The sequence below is a fragment of the Pipra filicauda genome, unplaced genomic scaffold, assembly GCF_003945595.2.
Source record: "Pipra filicauda isolate LSUMZ 115617 unplaced genomic scaffold, ASM394559v2 scaffold161_size1661140_pilon, whole genome shotgun sequence".
In the NCBI taxonomy this organism is placed as follows: Eukaryota; Metazoa; Chordata; class Aves; order Passeriformes; family Pipridae; genus Pipra; species Pipra filicauda.
In genome coordinates, this window is record NW_024104118.1 from 294,789 (window position 1) to 318,683 (window position 23,895).

The following is a 23,895-nucleotide window of genomic DNA, read 5'->3' on the forward strand; positions in this document are numbered from 1 at the left end:
TCAGAGCAGAATAAATAGCTACACACAATAGCACACATGAATAGTTGCACTTTATTTCAGGGAATCCCCCATAGTGGCAGGAATTGGTCATTACAAACATTAGGTCACAAATGGAATATCAAGCAGTGCCACAGCACAGTGATCTTCATGTGTCTGTGACCAGAGCAGTACTCTGGGGCAGTTCCTATGATGGTGGGTCAGGTTGGGAATAGAAACTATCCCAAACACAGATAAAAAAAGTGTTCCATTCTTTGAATTAACCGGCAAGGTAGGAGACAGGGGAGAAGAAGGGACTTAGACCACTTTCTGGGTCTCTGAGTGCTCCAGAAGAGCTCACATCTCACATGTGTTTCAGGTGTGGGAAGCCAGTACTTCCTCAAGAAACATCTGAATCTGAGGGGAAGTACAGCCAAATACCCAAATCTACCAGAAAGTGAGCACGCTGTGACATTAACACAGCCCAGAGCTGCCAACTGTGCCCTAAACACTGCACTGGTCAGGACTGGGAATCCCTTTCCTTACATGAGGGTCTGTACCCTCCTGTTGTGCAACACTGTTCACTTTACTTCATTTTATTTTTTGTTTAAACATGGGGAACCATTGCAAGACTGGCAACACGCAGGGCCTCAGTGCTTCCCAGAACTCAATCCCTGCATTTTACCTGCTCAGTGCCTTCCAGGCAGGTAACTTCAGCCAGTGGCCTGTTACTGCTCCGTGGGTACAAGCTACAGTACAACAGCCAAACCCAGAAAGAGTTTGCCCAGAAAGGGCAAGAAAAACCTACAGAAAGAAGAAATTGAACCAGCAAGTCTCTTATTGAGTGTCTTGAGCAAAGAGAGTGAAAATAAGGAGACTAAAGCTAACACTGACTACAGCAACAACCTTTTTAACCCACTGTTGCTTCCAAATATAAGATTGAGGAAGTGGAAACAGCTGAAAAACCAAGAAAGGCAGAAGGAAACCTTGTGTTTGTGTCATAAATAACCACCACACTGCTGTCCTGTCCCAGTCAGAAAGAACCACAGCTTGGTAAATGCCACAAATGATGCTTTGCCCTGTCCACAGGAGAGGAACAGCTCGAGGGCAGGGCCGCCCTCTATCCCAGCACTGCCGAGTCACTGAGCCCCTCCAAAAGCAGGTGAGGGGAACCAGGGCTCCAGCCAGCAAGGACAGAGCCCTCAGTCCTGCTGAGGTAGATATGGTGAGGTGCAGGGGGAGAGACCTTGGGGGCTGCAGGGTGAGTCCAGCACTCACCCTCCTGGGTCCTTCCAGGCTATATTCATTCATTAACTGCTGCTTTCCAACTAGGGAAGGCTCTTCCCTCCTCCTTTGATACCCCTTGCCTTTATTCCAAGCAGAGGAAAGAGAAAGAGGAGTGTCTGACTAACTCAGATCAGAGCACATTGAGTCCATAGGTGTGGTGTGGTCCAGGCACTGGACCCACATGTTCCTGTGCTTCAGCCTCCACAGGGATCTGGCTGCCCTGGACAAAGGCACCGTTGGAAGGTCTGAAGCTCTCCCAGATGCCAGAGCAGGGCCTGTGCAAGGTTTAGGCGCTTGCAGGAGCCCTGGGGACACGTAAGGTATGAGAAGAGCAGCAGAGCTTCAAGCACTGCCCACACTCACAGCATCAGCCCGATTCCTCCAAAGGAACAGTTTGGCCTTACAGCACCTTCTGCATCTCCAGCGCTTCCCTGGCTCAGCTGCCAGGCACAAAGCCCTCAGGGGGCACACCAGATGCCAGTACTACAGATTCCTAAACTGATTCCCAAAGCCAGCTAGCTAATGGTTCCTCAGCTCATCCCTGCTCCAGGCACTGCACCAAGGCTCCAGTGGGCCAGCAAAATGAACACAGGGAATAATAACCCAGTGCTTCCCAACAGTGCACGGGAAGACAGTGCACCACTAAAACAGATTCCCTATGGAAATTCAGCCTAGAACCCCCTGCCATACCCCTCTAGGACCGCAGCAGTTCTCACCACACCATCTCCTGCCAGCAAACAGGACCCAAGTCCTTCCTCAGGCTGGCTCCCAGCACAGACACACCCACAAGCCCACCCTACATGAAGCCTTTGATTCCAAAGGGAATGAATGGATCCATGAGCTACTTCCCAAGCCCTACCAAATGTAAGAGGGACACTGGAAGCACAGTAGGAACTTACCCAAAACTTTACCTGCACCATACGCCGTGCCACAGACCCAGAGCAACACTGCTCTGCTTCACTCTCCTTTCCCTGGTTCAGCCACTCACTGTGCCAGAAAAGAAGAATAAAAGAAACAAATCCAAACCCCACAAGTATCCTGAAAAAGTTTTCCATAACACACCTCAAGCCCACAGGCCTGAGCTTCACCCACAAAGTGAACAAAGAAAAGCCAACAGTATATAAGCAGTAAGGCCTAGCTGAGGACATCAGTGTTCCCAGAGCATGTGTGACCTGAGAGCCTCTGGCTCCTGACACAAGCTTTCTGAAGAGGGAATGCTCTCCATGAGGGCCTGGAGAGGGAGGGAGAGAAAGCTACACCTGCCTTCCAGAACACAAAATGGGAGGGGGAGTCAAAAAGAATACCGGAACCAAAACAGATTCTCCCTCAAAAGAAGGGATTTCTACACAATCAAGGGGTACTGTTCCCACCAGGATGTCCTTGCTGGGAATATCCAACCAGAAGGACCAGAAGCACATCTCAAAGCTCCAAACTACCCTTATGTGTACCACCTCCCAGCCGGGCCTGGGCCACAACAGCCACCTTTGCCGGGGACAGACACCATCTTCCTGCACGTTCCTTCATCCCATGGCACAAGAGAATGAAAACAGCTTTGCAGGAACATTCGCTTCTTTTTTTTTTTTTTTGGTTCATTTTATGATTATTCTATTTTTTGTTTTTTTAAATACACAATGTTTCTTCTGGAAGGCAAGCTCTCCAGAACTTCACATCCTTAAGGCGTCATGAGTTTACCAGCCAGGACCCACCGGACAGCTTATGTGACAGAGCTCCTCCTCCTTTCTTCTCTCCCTTCTGAGCCAGGACGGGCCCTAAGTGGAATGCAGGGGGATGACGAATTTGCAGCCGAAGGGCGAGTGGTAGTTTATTCCCACTTCCTGAAAGACCTTCTGGGGAATGCCAATGTCACAGAGGTACACGCGGCCCGCGCGCTCGCCCAGGGGCAGGGGCAGGCCCAGGGCCAGCGACCACTTGGCGTCGATGCCCAGCTCCATCTCGCTGATCGGGGGGTCTATGCTGAGGACGGGGGCCCGGTTTTGGTTGGCCCAGTCCACAACTGCTTTGTACCAAGGCTGATCTCTCAAAAAGGCATTTTCGTGACAATCCAGGCAGTTGATCACTAGGTCAACGGGGGTATCTGGGAGGTCTGAAAGAAACACAAACACCGCTGAGCGCTGAGAACAAGCTGAAACCATGAAGGCTCACTGGTGTCTCCCCTCTTTGCATTGCTAAAAGATTTTGGGTTTGCCCCCAGCATCCAGTCTTGCTGCACAGTTTGGTCTTAGCAGCTGTTATTGCCATCCTTCTCAAAAAATACCCACATCAATATTGAACAGCTCTTTAACACTTTGGGAACACCCACAGCCTCTCAGGTACAAAATCACATCGAGTGGTCAGCATGTGAGCAGTCCCAATACTGCTGAGCTCACCAGTCCAGGCAGCCCAGGGAAGCAGTAGCGCTCTCTTTCCATGAAAAAAGGACCATTTTCTATTTCACAAGCTGAAAAATAAGGCTGTTTTTCTGGAACATACCAACTACCTCTGCTATGGAAAGGAAGCTGGTGTGCTGCACTGCTGCCTGCCCCACCAAGGTCTGTAGCTCTCTGCACTCACCTGCTCTGTATCACATCTGCTGCATTCCCACCATCTGCTGCATTCCCCTTACCTGACAGACCACAAAGTCCTTGGTGCAAAATCATGCAACTGTTTGGAAGGGACCTTTAAGTTCATCTCATTCCACCCCCAGCCACACCTTCTGCTAGACCGGGTTGCTCCAAGCCCCGTCCAACCTGGGATGGGGAAGCTCAAGCTTCTCTGGGAAACCCATTCAAACCTTTTATAATGTTTTGTAACAGGCAAGTAGCTCTGTCAGCCCAGGACTGGCCCTATTTCCCAGGTTTGTTTCTCCCAAGTTTAAGTGAACCAGGTTGGAAAAAACGACTGGTGAAATGACACTCAGAAGCTGGCACTCACAGGAGCTCAGTTTATTCTGTGGAATACTGAAACAGGAACTCTGACAGCTGCTGGGACTAACTCAGCAAAGCTGCCTCCTGTTTAGCAGCAGCAGCTGCAAGCTCATTCATTCACAGTTTCAACATGCTGAACAAGGTAGGCCCTTATCCTACAAGAATGGCTGCTCTCACTCAGATCAATACAGCAGCTCTTCCATGTTTGTTCCGACCAGAAACATCTGTAGCAGCACAACTGCTCCACTGTTGGGAGTGCCTGCTGTCCCTCCAGCCTCTGAGCAGCCACCCAGCCACGGCAGTGCCACTAGATGGTGCCAGGGGAGCGGGCAGGCACCAGGGAGCCACACGCCAGAGAACCCATCTGCTCCTCAGCCGCTTACCTTTGACGCTGGACACCTGCTGGCCTTGTGTCTTGCTGAAAAGGTTCAGCTCGTTGGTGATGGATTCCAGCATCTTGACAAAGTTGGGGAGGAAAAGGATGACGTGGACGTCGTGGTTGGAGAGGTGCCGCCCGCAGCTGATCCCCTGAGCCCCCTTCACGTGGGGGCCGCACAGCAGCGCTACCGTGGGCCGCTGGTGCACGTTCTTGGGGTTCAGCCTGAAACACAGACAAAAGGGACTGTTGATAAACCCAAAAGCCTCCTGCCTTCTTCCTGCATGAGGAATTTAAAAAAAAAAAAAAAAATACACCAATCAGTAAAATGCAAATTGCCAGGTGTTTTGCAAATCTTCCGACGCTGTGAAGAAGGAACCCACATCCCTGTGTGGCGCTGACAGTAGAGAGCTGCTCTGCTTGCAGGTTCATAGAATCACAGACTGGTTTGGGTTGCAGGGACCTTTAAGATCATCTTGTTCCACCCCCCTGCCACAGGCAGGGACACCTTCCACTAGACCATGTTGCTCCAAGCCCCGTCCAACCTGGCCTTGAACACTTCCAGGGATGGAATCTGTGCCAGGGCCTCATCACCCTCACAGAGAAGAATTTCTTCTGTATATCTAACCTAAATTTCCACTCTTTTAGTTCCTGATGAAGAGTCCCTCCCTGGCTTCCTTGTAGGTCCCTTCAGATACTGGTAGGCTCCTACAGCCTTGTCTTCTCATTCCCTTCGTGACTTCCTTGCACCTCCAGCTGAGAGCACAAGGTCCCAAGGTCTCTGACTGCAGAAGAAAGCTGACTATCCAGCCTTAAACATACGGGGTGAGTTTCCTCATCAGAAGAGTCACAATTAAAAAACAGAAATGATTTCTACTCCCTAAGCATTATCAACTGCAGAATAAAGTTAATTTGGCCTGGAAGCCATCAGGGCTTACAGCTGACAGGGTCAGTGTTCCCTGTATGTAATCACTTACTGCTCTGCATCAAATGATCAGGTCCTCAGAAAGTACTACTGAATAAACAGATGGGGGTTTCAGGGTTAACTTTCATGTCAAGAGCAAGTAGTTTGGAGCAGCTATCAACAACATAATGCAGGTGCAATTTCTACCCACATCAACAACCACGGAAGTGCAGGCACAGAGAAGGCTCTTCAAAAGAGTCAGCACGTTTGTTCATGCAAAAAGCAGTAAGTGCACTCCAAACCTGCTGCAAACAGCCCTCCAAAAGAGCAGGATGCTCTCAGGTGAGGTGCAAATCCCTGAAAAGCTAATTTAGCCCTGCAAAAAGCTAAGCAGCACTTGGTTTTCATGAGCTGTCTTCTGGTTTTATTGATATCATTAAATCGTAGCATGTAAAAACAACAAAGGGAAGGTTTAATTACATGCAAACAGGAGGAGCTCATTAGATATTCTGCAGTGGCTTAATCTGCCTCAGGTAACACCTGTGCAAAGCTCAGTTCCCTGAAAAAATTCCCAGTAAGGGGAGAGAAAAATCTCATCTCCCTCTGCTTTGAGTCAAGAGACACTCCTGGGATGCAGGAGCGAAAAAGAAGCCCTTTGGCAGCAGGCACCCAAACACCAGTGACCTTAGAGGAAACCTCTCAGCCTTGTAGCTCACCTTTAGTGGAACAATATTTACCTGTTGGGTCCCCCGAGGAGACTTAGGGCCATCTGGCTGGCACACACTCCCGTCATCTCCAGCCTCCGCTCCAGAGTCAGCCCGTGCTTCTCTGCCACCGAGAGCAGCTTTTTGTGGAGCTCATAGGACACACTTGGAACCACCAGCCCGGAGTCTAGGGTTCAAAAAGAGGGGAGGGAGACAGAAATGGGGACAATCAGAGACAGAAACAGCGGCAGTGAAAAAGCTTATTAGCTGTTACCAAGGGTCTGCTTCCCCCAGTATTCCAGATTCTTCCCGAGACCATCAAACGAATCCAAGGTAGTGCATCAGCCTACTCTGAGTGAAGCAGAGACAGCTAAACACAACTGCTGAGCTTAAAATAACATGCTTCCACAAAATTGAGCAGGCGATTTTAGCAACACATTCACTGAGAAGGCTTTTGTGACTTATAGATGGAATATTAAGTTTTTTCTTAATGGTTTCCAGGCCACCAGTGCTTTAACCCACACATAAAGTGTTCCTGAGCACTGTGAAAGTCAGAAGAGAAGCTGTGAAGCAGATTTCCCATCAAAAAAAGCTTGGGTGTGCTTTGCTTCCTGACATTGGTCCCCAAAATCCCACATATCACAGCAAAACAAGTCATCCCACATTTGCTAGGCAGGCATTCCCTGAGCTGTTCCGTGCCAGAAGGGCTGCTCCAGACACAACAGCTGGATCACGACACACTACAGCAGCAGGGAAATGATCAAAGAACAAACCCTGCAGAAATAATTCCCAGGCATTTCTGACAGCCTGGCCTACCAAGCCAGGAAATGCTCCAGCATGTGGATCAAGGGAAAACAAAGAAGGGAGGTTTTGTTAAGTGCTGAGAACAGCGCCTGAAGTAGTCAGGGATACATCCTTCCCACTCCCTGAGTAACTGTTTGGGATGATTCTTTATACTTCCCTGCTCCAAGCAGGCCAAGCTGGCGCTGATTACACATAAATGAACCCCACCACAGCATCTGCAAACTCTCCTGGAAATAAACACAGAGGATTACTTGCCATCAAAAGGCAGCTTGTGCCAAGGGGAGCCACAGGGATTTTCTGGTGGTTATTGAATAGCAGAAGACAAGAAAACTGGAAAGAATTACTGATGGTATTTGGAGAGAGAATGCAAAACCTGAGGAACAGGTGAGAAACAGCTGCATCACCCAGCCAGACATCACAGAGTCATGGAATGGTTTGGGTGGGAAGGGACCTTAAAGCTCATTTTATTCCACCCCTGCCACAAGCAGGGACACCCCCACTAGACCAGGTTGCTCCAAGCCCTGTCCGACCTGGCCTTGAAAATTTCCAGGGATGGCACAGCCACAGCTTCTCTGGGCAACCTGTTCCAGGGCCTCACAGGGAAGAATTTCTTCCTAATACCTGATTTAAACAGCGTACCCTTGAATATCTTCAGCCACAGCAATCAGCCTCTTTATTCTAACTTTTCTCCAAAATAATTCTGATCTCCAACCCCTTTGCTCTGCGTTTGAGGACTTCCACTACGTGGAATCAGAAGCACACCCAATTCTTCCCTTCAAGTATCCTGCAAGTTCTGGATGTCTTTAACTATCTCCCAGGTAAGGAGCAGAACAGATTAATTCCCTTCCCATATGGGATGGCCATATAGCTGGAGCACAGCTGCAGCAGGAAAAGCTCTCAGCCTCTTCTCTTCATATCATTCCAAGCTAAGCAAGGAATCCCAGCTGAGTCCAGATGTCAGCTTCAACTCTGGGACAGGCAGATGAGGTGCACGGGAGTTAGGCACTATGGGTCAAAAAGGTCCAGGACTCAAACCGACACCTGCTACAGCTCAGGCACAATGCCAAACATCAGGTCAAAGCATGAACTCAATCCCTCCATCAGCTTCTCTCTTCTCCATTTACCAGTTTTCACCACCCAGCAGCCCTGGGTCACCATCACGCTCCCACCAGCCACTCCCACCTCTGAACTGGAGGTGACAGAGGCCTCCCGAGTGCTCATGGCAGCCCAACTGGGTTTGGACTGCCTGTGCTAATGGGAAAGAATCGTGGCAATGTGACATGGCGCAGTGAAAACACCCTGCAGCACTACAAGCTCAGAGGGGAACAGCCACAGCCCACACATCCGCTCCGGGAGGAAAGCCAACCGTTACTCGTGGGTTTGGGCTCCTCTGCAGACAGAAAACATAGCAAGAACCAGTTGTAACAAGCGAGTGCCACATTCAAATGAGAAACGCAGCACGTATTTTAATTGTGAGAAACTATGTGTACTGCCACATTTCCCCAGATGCCCCAGTCACCAACCACTAAGCCAAGCTACGGCGGAAATGGGAGCTTTCGCACATCTGGAGGTTTTCAGAGTCAAATCAGAAGTGCTTCTGCAAGGTCACAGCAAAATGCTGTGGAACAGACACTGCTGAGTCCTCCTGGACTTCATTCCTGGACTGCCTGGTGAAGTCCTTGCAGATAGTGAGGGCCCAACCGTGTCGCAGCCGTTGACCTTGCACGCTAATTGCCGATGAAGTCACCTCTGCTCCCGGGCTCTCGTTCCAAGCAAGCAGGCACATTATCAAAGCCATCCCAGACTCCTGATAGCAGCCACCGAACACTCACAACCATGAATAACCCTGAGCCCGTCACTCCAGTCACGCACCTGCCCTGTGCTCACCCGCCCGCTCCGCAGTCACGCAGCCCCGGCTCTGCCCCGCTCCCATTCACGGTTTTCCTACTTCATCTTATTTTTCAAAGCAAGATTTTGAGGGAAGATTTGGAACGAGTGACCCAAGGTCAGGATTTCCCCAAACAGTTCAGGGGGACACATCATCTGCTAACCCCAAACAGCGAGCTCCCAAACTCTATTTTTACTCCTTCTGAGCCACCCACAAATTCCCTGCTTAAATTTTGCACAAACTCCCCAAATTAGGACAACAAAACAGATGATCCATGTTCTGTATCGACCCAATTTAGTATTGGGCTTCTCTGTACCCACCCACATCCTTCCCTCAGCGACCAGCTTTAGTAAAACTGCATTTACCATTAGCTAGATGCCACCCAGTGCCCAGTGGGTTAATCAAAGGGGGTTACTGGGAGGCAGCATTTAGCATGCCAGTTTGTCCTAATTGCTCCCTCTCAGGAGCAGGCTGTCATGCCAAGAGAACTTCCCTTCTTTGCCCTCACGCAAGGTCCAACCAGTCAGACTGGCTTATCAAAAGCAGACTCAGGGAGTTAAATAAACTCTGGCAGAGAGCAATCAAGGAGGCGACGTGTAAACCCACAAACAATAACACTACTGCCACAAAACTGAACCCGTGCCAACTTTAATTATGTTTGGGTTGGACAGGGCATCTTTATTGTTTGCTAATGAAGGCAATAAAATAAATTAGCTCAGGCCTTTTAATATTAAATAAATGTATTTTACAGCTGCCTGGGAAAGAAACCTACAAGGCAGATATAAACTAAACAGTTTTGTGACATGCAGAGTCACACTGGATGGATAAAACACCCTAGGGCAGCAGAAGGACCAAGATAACTCTCAAAATGTTAAAGAATTTGGAGTTTTTCTCCCAGACAAGCCCTGAATATCATTCTCTGATGCCCAAATGCTTCCCAAGCTTGCAGGGGCAGGGAAAAAGGAGAGGGTTGATGGTAGAGGAGCTCAGTGTTAAGGCGTTAAGCCCTATTTTTTTCTCTTGACTATTTCCCCAGTTCTCTAGTTCTCTGCTAAAATAAATTTTCTATTTCTTGTTCATTGCTAAAATAAATCCAGCCAAGATACAGGAATAGATCAGATAGAACTATACTTAGGATCTCCTGAAAGCTGTACTAACACCATTAATTCCAACAATAAATTCCAGGTTGCAGAGCCTTATGGTCTGACAGTTTTACACCTCATGGTCTGTAACTCTTGTCCACGTCAGACAGATGGGACATTCGTGCTGTCCTTTGCTGGTTGTAAAGCTGGAATCACCTGCCTGCAGACTCAGCAAAACACAGTTGTTGCCCCACAAACACGAATGATTTTCTCCACAACTTTAAGGTTTAGATTTCTTTTCATTAATCATCATTATTTTTAATTATGACAAATTCTGCGGGAGTTCTGGCTGACCTTCCAGCGTCAGCCTCTCCCAGCATTAGTGCACAATTCACTCCAGCTGAGCAAAAAAACTATCAGAGGGACAAAGGGACTTTGCCCCAGGAGCACTTTGTTTTTTTCCGGCGGTTGGATAAAGCAAACTTCATTTGCACTTTCCTCAAAAGATCCCAGGAACACTTCACACATTCAATATACACAAAGCAGTCATCCAGATACTGAAGAGCTAAAAGCTACAGAGAGTAGAAAAGTCAGTCAAGGACATGGCACACCAAAGAAAAAGCCATACTGTTGGCATCACCCTCACAGGACGTGCCCAGCCTTAGTTTTGAGGTCTGATCCTGGCTCATAAGTTCTGCCTGCCCATATTTTCTTTCGCCATCTCCTTATTGTGAAGAAAAAAGGCTGTCTGAAGGACAGGCTTGAGGTCTGGTTAGGAGAGGACAAAAAAATAATGACACTTAGTCTCCTTTTTTTGAGCACGGGCCTGCTTTTACTTGACAACTTTGACAGCACCTGAGTCTAAAAAAATCACATTTATTTTCCAGAAAAGAGATGTGAGATGGAAACGGGGTATTTTCTACACTAACAGTGTAAACTAGAGGAGAACCTGCTTTGCACAAAGCCTGACCAGTACAGCAGGGAAATAATAAACACCTTACATATGTGAGAACCATGAGGACAGCCTGGCATGCTGGAGACTGCCCTGTATAGAGTCACTGATGATGAACTGGGACGCTCCACCCTTCTGCAAAATCCTTTGAGCTACAACATTCCTGCAGTATGTTGGTTGGCTTTGCTAACAGACCTGATCCCAAAACACAGTGGTGTTCAAACACAGGTTGTTTTAGTGCCAACAGAAGGAACAGAGACAGACCTAAGCCAAACATGCATTTAAATTCTCCATCTGGACAGCTCTGGAAGTAGAAAAAGACAGCTCGCACCTCCTGCAAGTATTGGCCTTTCCAGGGAGGTAGTTTTTGTTAAACACTTCCCAGTAAACAGATGGATCAATAGCACCTAAAAGAGTCAAGACTACTGGTGTATTTAGGAGGGATTCACATGTGGAGCCCCAGGGAGGGACTCAGCTCAGTTATGATCCAAGACCTGGTAAGCCACATTAGTTTCAGGTTTTCACTTTTGGCTGGAAAATATTCCCTGCTTACTTCTAAAACATATGGTTGTGCCTACTTGACAGCCTGGCTCCAAAAAATTAGCTCTCAGAAAAGCATCCTGGTGGACTGAAGCATTTATCCTATACATACCAACTTATTTGAGTCAGTACTAAAACCCCAGGCTGGAAGCCCTGCAGATGAGTCTTTTGGGAAACTGACCTCAGCAGTTTGTTTTTCCCTCTGCACCATCCTGGTTACTTCCTAGCTCCGTGGCATAAAGAAAGCACACAGGGATTCACAGACTTCTTCCTGTCCCACAGTGATAAGAGCTGGATATTAACTCCCTGTCAATCTACAGCATCAGTGTTTGTGCTGTTACAGCAGACAGAGAATCACTGTCTAAGTCAGGGCTCTATTAACACAATCATTTTTCAGATTGGCCTAGGGTAAAAAAAATGACAAAGCACTTCTTTCTTCTATAACTAGGAAGTGTTTTTTTGCAAGCAGAGCTTCCCTTAGGAAACCAGAAAAAATTCTGTAGGGAGAATTCCTGCCATAGACATGTCCAAAATAAACGCTTTTGGAGCTCTTGGCACTCATCTAATTTCAGCAGCTGCTCTTTGAGCCACTAAGAGGCAGGCTACCTACAGCTCAGCATCTTCCTCCCAGCTGCTAAACAAAGAAATTGGGATTATTTTTTTTCCAGGAGACATTCCATCATTACTCCAGGCAGACTGTCCCTCTGAGGGTTGCCTTGCTACAAAAAGCACTCGACTGACTGCCAGAAACAGCAGGCACGTTACCACTGTTTACAAGAGCTTTTGCTAGATGGCCATTAGTATTCCCTAAGGAAAAGTAAACTTCCTCAGTGGACACAAAGGAAGCCATCCTCTGTGGGAAAAATATCCCGAGACACAGCACTGGGACACTTCTATCACCGTTCATGGGACTGTGAACGTGCTCAGCTCAGCGCAGGCGACAGGTCACTGCCTGTCGTGTGACAGGCCAGCTTTTCTTCCAAACAAATCCAGAATTCTAGAGGGGAGACTAATCAGCCAACAGTAGCTAATGAGGTCAGTGAGACCCTGCAGTGACCAAGTGGAGTCGCTGACCACCCTCCCTGGGCAGCCCTGCCAAGAGCAAAACAAGACACTTCTCCTTTCACTGGGCTGCTCCCCTCAGCACGCTGCAGACGGGCAGCCAGGAGTTCCAGAGGAAAGGATGATGGAGTTCAGCAAAGAGGATTTAGTTTTTATCCCTCAATTTACTTACTGCTGCCTATTGTATGGTGGTTTTCCTCTCAGGAATTCTACTGCTAGAATCCCGTATCAGCCATTCTGCTCAGATTGGCTGCCAACAGTGGCTTAGCTTTTGTTTCAGACTAGACACCTACAGAGGCCCTGTCTCCTCTCAAACAAGCCAGCTGGAAGATGGATTGACAAGTAGGAAATGTTAAAAAAAAAAAAAAACACACAAAAAACCACCAAACAAATAGGAAATCACATACAAAATGAAGAGGTACTTATTCACACAGCACACAGGCCATTGGTGCAGCTTCTTGCAACAGAGAGGTGCTGAAAGACTGCAGAGATTTAAAAAGTAAGAGGTTAAATTAAGCAGAAAAAAAGCCCTTAATACTGAACTCTCTCTGCTGCCTCAGGAAGTATTAGAATTGTGGAAGACAAAGCAGCAGGGAAAAGTCTCACTGCATGTTTCTTTCCCTTTTCCTTAAGGATCCTTAGAAACACAACACTGAGCTGGACAGTTCTGCTAGGACCCACTATGTTTTCCTCTCAGTCGAGACCAGAATGGAGCAATAGGAAGAGGGATGACACAAATGGAAAACCAGGATACTGTTATATACCAGAACCATTAAAAAGAATACTTTCTAAAATTGAAAAGCAGCAAATCACAAATCCATCAGCTTCCTTCCCTGAAGCATTTCACACCCCAGATGGAGTTTCTGGGCAGGGAAAGAATGACAGACCAAGGGCCTCCTCACACTTCTGCTCAGACCACCGGGATATCAGCTGGTTTGTGAATCTGCAAAAAGATCTGAAATTTGATTTTATTTTGATGTGGAAAAGAAACGTTCCTGGAATGCCAACTTTCCTTTACTCCTACATTTTGCAAGCTAAAAACCAAAGGCAAGACATCCCAATTAGGCTTAAGTTACGAGGAGCTAAATGTGGCACAAAGCACATCTGCTATACTTGATAGCTTGTGTGTGGATAGAAATAAAAAGATTTGTCATAGTAAAATCTATTCACATCCATAAGTGGCTCCTTGTGAAATTACCATTATCCGGTGTTTGGTCAAAAAAATTCTGCTGAATACGAAATAAGAACTCTTACTTTCCCCAGAGCCAAGGATTAGGAGCTGATTAATCATTCCCTACATTTTGACTGAGGAGTACTGCTCACTGACTCACCCCACTTCCTTCTCCTCCATCCAGGAGCTGACTTGGTGGCAGCAAGGACCAGAAATCAGAGTTGCAGGAAAACATCTGCACAGCAGCTGGCACCAGTGAGTCAAACTAATTTCCCCCGACGATACACTGGAATATTTCAACTCAAGCACCTGCCTAGAAGGTCTTCTTTCCTTTTACAACAAAGACCAGCCTTCCAAGGCTTAGTCTTTCATACAGCAGCAGTGGACAGTAAGTGGGGGTGGAGACCTCACATAAAAAGCCTTTTGTACAAAGAATGTTTGGAATTATGGATGGGAAGAGCCAGAAGTGTGTCTGGAACTGTATTTACAGCTATGCAGAAAGTTAGAACTACGACCCAAAGAGTATCAGAAGCACATGAAATCTCCTGCCTTTAAACATGAAAGCACAAAGTCTGAGACCATCCCTCTGTCCCTCTCCAGAGCCAGCAGACGAGTCCATGGTGGTTCACCAGGCTACTGAAGTCAAAGCAAGGATTTGAACACCTCTCACACAGTTCCCACTCCTGTTATCCAACCATCAGTTTTGCTCCCTACTGTGAAAACACTTACCTTGCTGCCCTACCTGAATATTTGTTACCTCAGAAATATTGGAAATAAAGGCTGTATGTAGATACACAAATCCAACCTTACGTGAACAAATGCCCTTGCTTGTACCGCATTAAGCTGACAGACACCCCTTGGAGAAAAAAATCCACCCTGTGTGTCCCAAAAAAGCAGGAGTTTGAGTCCTTATCAGTAAGGGACGTGGCATACCCGTGCAGAATTCTTTGTTAGCGTTCTGAGGTACCACAATCCTTCTGTAGACTATGGGCTCTGATTCCAAGATGTTCTCGTCGTGCCGATAGCGAGCTGGTTTCTCGCTGGGGGTCCCCCGGGAACGGGTGCCACTCCTCCTCTCATAAGTTTCAATCTCTTCAAACACAGCTGCCTTGTCAAAAAGGGCCAGGTTCCCTTCGAAATCAAAATCAGTGTCTGGGATTTCGTCGATGTCGTCCCCAAAGCACTCGTCGTCCTTGCTCTTCATCTGCCCGTTCTTCAGGCCGCTCTTCTTCGGAGTCACTTGGTTCGGATGACGGCTACTGGATGACCCTGAACAAAAAGAAAAGCAAGTTGGAAGTGTGTCACAAATGGAAAAAGCCACTTTCTCAGTAAATTTTGTGAGAGAGGGGAGCTAAAGCTTACAGTCCCCGCCCTCCAGGGATACTCACTTCCACAAGAAGCCGTCGACCTCATCCCTGGCATTACTCATGCTCAGCTAAGCCAGCGGAAAACAGAACAAGAGCATCAGGAAAGGAACTTTCAGGGACTTTCTACCAGCAAGGTTAGAAAAACAAGCTCCACCACAGTAGCAGAAGTGTTTCTCCATGTTCTATTTAATCCCAGGCAGTATCACATGGGTGGCAAGATAATAAACTAACTGTAATCTACAAGTTTTCCTCCTATACTGAGCTCATGTTAATCTAGGTGTGTGGCCCAAGATCTTCCTTGGAATTTCTCTCAACTTCAGAAACTAGTGTGTTTTATTTCACATTAATGATCTTTAAGGGAGAACTTCAAACTGTGAATATAAAGGATCTCTTTTTCCTCACCCTTGCTATCATTTCTGAATTACATAGTCCATTCCCTCATTCCTGTTTTGTTATCCTACTTATTCATCACCTTTCATGTTGAGGTACACTTCTTTCCAACCACAAGTCATTGGGAAAGCCCAGATTCTCTGGAGTGAGACTGATGAAAGTCTCCTGCTTATGGCTGGAGATCGACTGATAGAAATATGCAATTACAAGGTCAACATATCCCTTTACTTGCTTATTTCTTACATTATTGTTCAGGTCTAGACAATATCAATATGTTTGTCATTCCTAGTGTTAAATTTGCAATTACTACAAAATATTTCAGGCCAATTCCTGCAATTACAGGAATCACCAACAGTGTCCAACAGATGGAGTAAGTTATCAAGCCAAAACTGTTTACTCTACTGAAATATTTCTAGTTGTTTAACATAATTACTTTTGTGAGGGATTTATACAAATGAGTGTGAGATAATCCATTTGATAACACAGAAACAAACAACGTTAAGTCATCTAAGGAGACTCAGAAAACATCCCAAAAGATCTGCAATGCAACAGGCACAAACTCCACAAGCAACCTTCAAGTTACCTGTCTCCTTTCTAGGTGCAGACAAGTCCAGCTTAAACACATCTAACTTATACCATGCAAGTCAGCTAAGAATATGTACTTTTATTCCTAGTTAGGAATGCTAGTTAGGGATTTTTCCTGTATTTTAGACAGTGTGTGATTTGATTTTTCTAGAGAACTGTTACAGTGACTAACCTGAAAGCTTTTCCAGACCCCACAGCAAGACCCCAAATCTTCAAGGCTTTGCAGTCAGTCATCATTCCTCGTAAAGAAAAATACCCAAAACATCCTTCTTCAGTGAGGAGAGACTACAATACACCTTTTGTCACTGAAGGACAGACAGCAGAATTCTAGAATTGCTGGTGACAAAACATGATTTAGGAGAGGGGAAAGGGTAAGGCTTTCTGGCAAGTAGAATTCCAGTAGGCACACTGCAACCACTCATTTACGTGCATAGTTTTGAAAGCTTTTCAAAAACAACTTCCCATCTGTCCTAGACAAACAGTTCCCAAACCAAAGGTGACACATAAACCACTCCAAAGCTGGACACAACTTGGTATGGAGCTATAAACTGACACTGCTGACAACAGAATCACATCTGCTGTTGCTGCTATGAAGAATGAAAATGAGAAATGAAAACACAGCAAAACAAGTTCCCTCAAAACTCAGAAACTGCAGGTCAAAGCAATAGCCAAGGGACTCTAGAATAAGCCAGAGCCTAAAATGCCACAAGGGCAAAACATGCCTGCTTCTTGTGTCAGCACCAAGTGTTAGAGCAACTCAGGTTGATCCTGTTACACTCCTTGCCAGATTCCTCTGCAGACAACTCCACGCTCCCCTCAGCTGACCTGGAAAGCACAATGTGGGGACAGGAGCAGCTGATGTTAGCACTGTGTAAATGCCAATGGAACAAAGGGCTGCACCAGCAAGGCTGGGAGAACAATGGCTGGAAAGCTCCCCGGACTCCCCTGCAGCCACAGTGAATGGGAGCCAAGAGCGTACCACATCAAAACATGCTGGCTTTGTGGTGGGCAGCTCCCTAATCCACACCGATGGATGCCAGCTCTGGAATACTGCCGACCCACACAGCCAGATGGCTTTTTACTGACCGCTTTGCAATATCCCAACAGAAGTTGCACAGAGCATGGCAGGGGCCTCCAACAAGCTGTGACCACAGTAAGAGTCTTCCCCTTAAAGCATCATCTTTTAGACGGGAAAATCAGGCACCTGGTTGCACTCAGGGAAAAGAAAAGAGCCAAGAAAAAGGGCAAGGGGAGGAAAGGGAAAAGTCAGGCTACAGAAAGTCAGATCTCCTAGTCCAGCTCCTTTCAGATCACAGCTTCCAGAGCCTCTGCCCTGGATGAAGCTTACTAAGGAGAGCAGCACACGGCTCCACAGCAAGCTGGCAGCTCTGCGCCACACAGAAAAGCACCTCCCTCAAAGGATAAACAATCCTTCCTGGGCTTTTTTTGTTTCTAAGGGAAAAAAAAAAACAACCTTTTCAAGTATAGCACACAAGCAAATGTAAAGTCTCCAGCAAGCTGGCTGTGTTCCTGCAGGATCCCTGAGGGAGCTCTTCCCGCCAGCCCTGGCACAACGAGCCTGGTGCCAGCACGGCACCAGAGCCATTGTTGGGAAATCTGCGTTGGTATTTGTTGTTTATTGATTCCTGTCACACAAGTACTCCAAAGGGGGAATTCTGTCCCTGGCTCGGCACGCTAAAGGCCAACAAGAGGTCAACTTTCAGCTGTATTAAGCCCTGTATGACTGAAGTTCTGCATGACACGTCAGCCCATTCTTCCCCAGAAACCTGCACCCACAATCTCCACAAAGCCAGGACCATTCCCATCCCCCTCCCAACACTCACGCATCATTCACCCTACTCTCCAAATACACACATTTTAGAGGGTAAGAGATCATTTCTCTACCTCCTTTATTCCAAAAGGAATACAAGCTAACAATCTACAGCTAGGACCTTGTTCAACTTGTTTCAAAGTCTGTAAAATAAAATGTGACCTGCTGTTGTGCTTATGCAAACCCAACACAAGGTATTTGTGGGCTGAAGCACTCTCTGCTCCCCCTGGACGGGGTGAAAATAATCCAGCTGCTGGTGGGGGAGAAAGACTTCCAGAGGTCTAGGAATTTCTCCATAAAAATACAGCCTTTGACCTCTTTAACTCATCCACCCCACCTCGGTTTTGTTTCTTTTCTAAATACAAGGGGGAAGGGGGGAAATTGAAGTCATGGAAATACACTGGATACACACTGATGCTTCAACAATTAAGTCATGGAAATATGCTTGATATATACTGACATTTCAATAACTGGATGATGAAGATCTGGAAAGCAGGATCTCTCAGGGGGCTTTGATAAAAAAAAAATTGAAAAACCCAGTTTGGGCCCAATTTTGAAGATTTTATCAAGAGAAACAAAAATAAAAGATGTTTGACTTTAGGATCATCCTCATTAATTTGTATTTTTAACAGCACAGCAAAAAAACATTTGTAATTATGTATAGGGTGATGTTGTAATAGGTTATGGGTATACAGGCTTTAAATAGAAAAGCTTGATAGTTTGTTTCCAGTTCCTTTTAAAGAAAAAGAAGAGCCTGGAAACAGTGCAATTTTCAAACAGGAAAGACAGCAAGAATGGGGAAATCTTTGAATTAGCATCAGACATTTCTTATGTATGTAGAAATATACTCTATTTCAGAATAATACACAGGGTGAGTCAGGGAAAATTCCCAGCCCCGTTTGCAAAGTTCTTGCTGGAGAAGGGCAGATGTTGCAGCAGTAACTCAGGCAGGCAAAAAGGAAAGCAGCAGGATAACACACAGACTCACAGGAATTGTGCCTGCGACGGAAGCTTTTGGATTGAGTCAGCGCTTCCAGGTGTCGATCCATGTAGCTCTTGGAGCACTGCTGCTGTGGAGAGATGATAATATCCTGATTCTTCATGTCTGTTCTCCTTGGGATATTCTGTGGAGCACTGCTGGAGATGGGCTTCTTTAACACTTTCCCAGTGCCGTTCTGACTGGGCCCCACCTGGCACCCAACCCCAGGGATGCCTGTTTCCATCTGCTGCAGATCCCCACATTTTCTGCTGTCCCCTGGCCCTGGGATCTCCAGAATCTTCAGCTCAGTAATGTCACCTGCCCTAAAAACAGGACAAGAAAACCAGACGTTCAGGAATTTAGCACTCCAGGTACCTTTGCAAAAAAAAACTCCTAAAGAAAAACATCCAGCACTGTGTGGTGGGATTGTTCTGATGCCATTATCAATAGAAACAAGGGAATAAAAGGATTTTAATACTGAAACACACAGGATATTTCCACAGACATCAAAATACTAAACAAAAATAACAAATAACCATTTCAATACTTCTATACTGCATCTGGATTTTGTTTGAAAGGTTCTGTTCTCAGCCGAAACAGGAATCAGTCAAGCAAAAACTGGAAGCAACTGGCCCAGACCTCTGTAAAAATCTGCATTAATTTAACACTTTCTAGATAATTAATTACTCTCAGCCTTGAGGCTTCTATTACTTTTAATCCATTTCTACAGAATGCCACCCTTAGATTAGTGCAGTTCATGCTCAGATAAAGATGGTGCTTCCCATTTCCACAGAAAAATATTATAAAGAAAACTTATCTAGCACTGGGCACAAGCCAAAAGGAAACAAAGAAGTGATTATAAAGATCTCCATTTGCATTGATTGCAAGAAACACATCAGAAATTCTAGTTTTAACTTAGTATTTATCCAAGTGGGATATAAAAATAGACAGACTTCCACACATCTCCTGGAAGGATGTAGTTATTGCTTTTCTCCCACTCTCTCTCTTCAAAACCCAAGGAAAAAAAGTATTGACTTTGTGGAACTAATCTTATTGAAAAGTCAGTGACTCAGAGTCTTAACTAAACATTCCAGGGAACAGGAAAACATCCAGTGATGAGTGACTCTTATTTATGCCTTTTAAGCACGGTGTTACCAGGAACTGGTGGGAAAGAACTGCTGAGGGCAAAGCTTTGAAAAGCACGTCATCCTCCTCAGTTACCCAAAACTTTAACAACAGAAAGAACACACACAATAATAAAGAAAGGTATATATATACACACAGAATCTCACCCACAAATAACCTCCAAGCCTGAGCTACCCACTCTAGAATGTGAGCCAGGAACTAATCTCCTGACACAAACTAACACAAACCTGAGAGGCACTCAGTAGCAGTAAGGAAATTTAGGGCAAAAGAGGTCATTTCTAGGTGGAAAAAAACCCCAAAACAAAACATCCAAACCACAACAGACCTTGCCTGGAAAAAGGCAGGGGGAAAAAGAGACAGACACTAACCTGAAGGTGACTTCTGGCACGAGGCATTTGACCCCGTTATGGAAGGGCCGTGTCAGGGAAATGGTCTGGCTGACCTGATCCACAGCCGACACTCTTCCTTGGTAGACTCCCAAGCTTTCTCCACAGTTAATTGACACAATGCTCCCAAGCCAGTCTGTAGCCATATTTCTGGCACACAGCTGCTGTAAAGAGACACAGACCAGCCTGTAAGAAGAGGCAGAAAAGTGACAACCTGAACTAGCATCAGCCGCATCCCCCAGCCCGTAACCCCGGCTCCCACCCAGACTCTGGCTCTGCCAGCTTTTCCTGCCTTTGCAGGGAGGAAACAGCATCCCTATGGACACCAACGATCCCAGGGAGAGGGAAGATGCCTGGAGGGGCTTTCTGAGGATAACACAGATGTCTGACTAACTGATTTCAGGATTTACAGATTCCAAGAGTATTTAGTCTTGCCTGTGGACATTCTCCCTGTGAGTTCAAAAAGGGAATTTATCTTCACTTCCCTGTTTAAAATTTTGGCATATGAACACCGGGGCAGAACACCTTCTGTGAACAATCACAGTGAGATAATTGATCTCTGCACGTGCAAGTGAAAACCAAAACCTTTGAGGGAACAGAGAGACACAGAAGGAGGGAAAATCCCAAACACTGGAGTCCAGGACAAAAGTCTCCACGCTCTGCAGAGCCTGGATTATTAGTGTCACTGCCACAATTAAATAAATGAGAGGGGGGAAAAAAAAAAAAAAGTTGCTCTGCTTTCCAGCACCAGAATCAGGGACAAAAACATCAAATTTGTTTAGTCAGATGTGCAGCCCCAACACACCTGAGAGCAGCTAAATACATCCTTTGATCTGAGATTTCCTTAGAACACAGGGAGGTGACAGGCTCACTATCATCACCAGAGAGCAAGAGAGATGACAAGCTCCTAAATGTATAGATTTGCCTTTCATGCTGTAATCAAAGAGGGAGAATATGTTTGATATTTACCCTAAGAAACACGGCAGATAACCCACGGAGATCAACATCAACATACAAATCACATTCCTGGGAGAGGCATTTGAATTCTCTTCAAGCCTTTCCTGTGCTGAGCTTCTTGGAAAAAGATGCAAGGAAAACAAAAATCCCTGGATGCATAAAAAAATTGGACTTCTCCCAGCTTTCATAGGACTGAAAACAGGGGATGCTTCAAAGGGCAGAAAACACTGAATTTGGTCACTAAGTCATAAATTCATCAGGACCAGCCTCCTTTCCTTCCTGTTCTGTGTATTTATATTAACCCATGATGACAATGTCTGCATCCCAAGGTGATGGCTGATAAAAAGCACTCTCAAAACAGATAACACATCCCTGAGAACCTGTAGCAAAACTAAAATTTCATTTCCTCTCCTGTTTTGTTGTTTTTTTTTTTTAATGTCCCTTAGGAAATAAGGGAAAAGAGTTCAGCACACGTCATCACCTTACACAGATCCTTTCTAAAAATAAGACCCTCTTTTTAGCAAAAAAAAAAAAAAAATCTATGTTTGAGTGCAAATATAAACTAAACTATTCCAGGGCTGGATGGGGGTGGGCTGCCCTGATTCCCATAGGAAAACACAGAGTTCCCCATAGGTAAACACAGGGACACCCTCCACAGGTAAACAAAGGGTTCCCCACAGGTAAACACAAGGGCCCCCCCGAAAGTAAACACGAGCCCTCCCCCCCACAGGCTAAGACGGGGCCCCCCACAGACAAGCAGAGGGGCCCCCACAGCTGAGCACAGGCGCCCTGCAGGCCTCCCGCCCCCTTGGCTGCCCCGGCCCAGCCTCCCCACCACGGCCCGAGCAGGCCGGCCAGGCCCTGGCACCCCAGCCGCGCCTCACGAGGCCCAGCCCTCTCGGAAGGTCCCGTCCCAACCCAGCCCGCCCCCGCCGAACCCCCTGGCGTGCCGGGCCGAGGTGTCCGTCCCGCTGCCGCCCCCCGTTCCCCCTCACCCTCCGTCGCCGCTCCCGCCTCACAGCGGCCCCTCCGCCTCGGCGACGCTCGGCCTGACGCCACTTCCGGCACCGCCCCGCTCGCGCGGCGCTCCGGCCGCCGGCGGGACCATAGAGAGGAGCGGGGCCGCCGCGCCGGGCGCATGCGCAGTGCCCGCGCTCCCGTGGCGCGGGCGAGCTCTCCTGAGCCCTTTGCCACCTCTGTCCCCTCTGTCACCTCTGCCACACACCCGCCGTCTCCGTCCCGCCTCCCCATGCCCCGCTGACACCGTGGTCACGCATCCCCCCGCCCCTCCATGGCTGTCGGCATGTCCCCACCACCTCCATCGCACCTCCGTCGCCTCTGTGAGCTCTGTCACCGCTCCATCGCAGCTGTCGCATGTCCGCTGTCCCACCCTCATCACGCCCTTCACATATGTATTCCTGCTGCTGCTGCATGTCCTCTGTCGTGTCTCCATCACTGCTGCCAAATGTTTTCCATCCCCTCCATCAGACCTCCATCCCCTCTGTCACTTTTCCATCCCCTCCATCACACCTCCATCCCCTCTGTCACTTTTCCATCCCCTCCATCACACTTCCATCCCCTCTGTCCCCTTTCCATCCCCTCCATCACACTTCCATCCCCTCTGTCACCTTTCCATCCCCTCCATCACACCTCCATCCCCTCTGTCACTTTTCCATCCCCTTCTTCACACTTCCATCCCCTCTGTCCCCTTTCCATCCCCTCCATCACACCTCCATCCCCTCTGTCACCTTTCCATCCCCTCCATTCCCTCTATCACCTCCGTCATCTCCATCCCCTTCATCCCCTCCCTCACACCTGAATCACCTCTGCCACACCTCCATTCCACCTCCATCATCTTCGTCCCCTCCACCCCTTCCATCACACCTCCATTCCCTCCATCCCCTCCCTCTGGCTCACCAGCAGAGACACAGACACATCATCTCCCACTCTCTCCTCGGCTCCATTAGCACCAGCTTTCCCCGCTCCACAGCTGGAGGCTGTTTTGCTCATTACTGGGAGGAAGGAGCGGGTGGAGTGCTGGATCCGTGTGCCGATGGCTAAACACAGGCTGGGCCGGGGACACTAATTAAGAACAAAATCATTCTGACAGCAGCCAGTAACAATAACACGGAGGTGAGCGAGATCACAGGAGGAAGGCTCCTCTGCTACAGAGCAGCTTTCCATACCACAACACCAAAATTAAAAATAATTCTGTGGTCCAACAAGGCTGGAAACCCCAGAGGGCTGATCCCTGCAGGGATGCCACTTCAGGGATGCACAGACTCCAATTTTCCACGTACTCATTATTTGCATGGGAATTTAGTGTTTATTACCTTTTTTGTTTGTTTTAAGGGAAATTATGCAAAGCTTCAGATTTAATTGTGCTCTGAGATGGGGACAAGCAGAGCAGGTGATGGCATGAAACATCCCTCCATGGATTGCTCCCTGAAAGGCTGGTTCTGACCTATTGATTCCATTTTTTTCGGGGCTAGAAAGGCTAGTCTTGATTTTTAGTGAAGTCCTGAACTGATCCAGAGCTTGGCATCACCTCTCTGAAAATCCCAGGTGAGACTTTAGACAGCAG

General features: G+C 47.2%; 1 protein-coding gene across 2 annotated transcripts; it reads right to left on the reverse strand.

The window, feature by feature from the left end:
• Positions 1-28: 28 nt before the first annotated feature.
• Positions 29-22,379, reverse strand: EDC3 (enhancer of mRNA decapping 3). 2 transcript variants are annotated; one of them, XM_027712145.2, is made up of 7 exons: positions 22,307-22,379; positions 20,337-20,540; positions 18,832-19,145; positions 14,604-14,939; positions 6,205-6,358; positions 4,571-4,788; positions 29-3,367 (listed from the first exon to the last, which is right to left on the reverse strand). In XM_027712145.2, the coding sequence occupies exons 2-7, from the start codon at positions 20,498-20,500 to the stop codon at positions 3,033-3,035; spliced, it is 1,521 nt and encodes a 506-aa protein (XP_027567946.1). In that variant the 5' UTR covers positions 20,501-20,540; positions 22,307-22,379; the 3' UTR covers positions 29-3,032. The 2 variants fall into 2 exon arrangements, with proteins under 2 accessions (XP_027567946.1, XP_027567947.1); XM_027712146.2 differs by having other exon boundaries at positions 20,337-20,518; positions 22,307-22,336.
• Positions 22,380-23,895: the final 1,516 nt, after the last annotated feature.

Bases quoted from the DNA above. Each gene is read 5' to 3' on its own strand.
- EDC3 (XM_027712145.2), bottom strand. From the start codon at position 20,500: ATGGCTACAGACTGGCTTGGGAGCATTGTGTCAATTAACTGTGGAGAA. The intron at 19,146-20,336 runs GTTAGTGTCTGT...TCCTGTTTTTAG, and splicing joins GTGCCAGAAGTCACCTTCAG to GGCAGGTGACATTACTGAGC. The intron at 14,940-18,831 runs GTGAGTCTGTGT...CTTTTTGTTCAG, and splicing joins CCGTCGCAGGCACAATTCCT to GGTCATCCAGTAGCCGTCAT.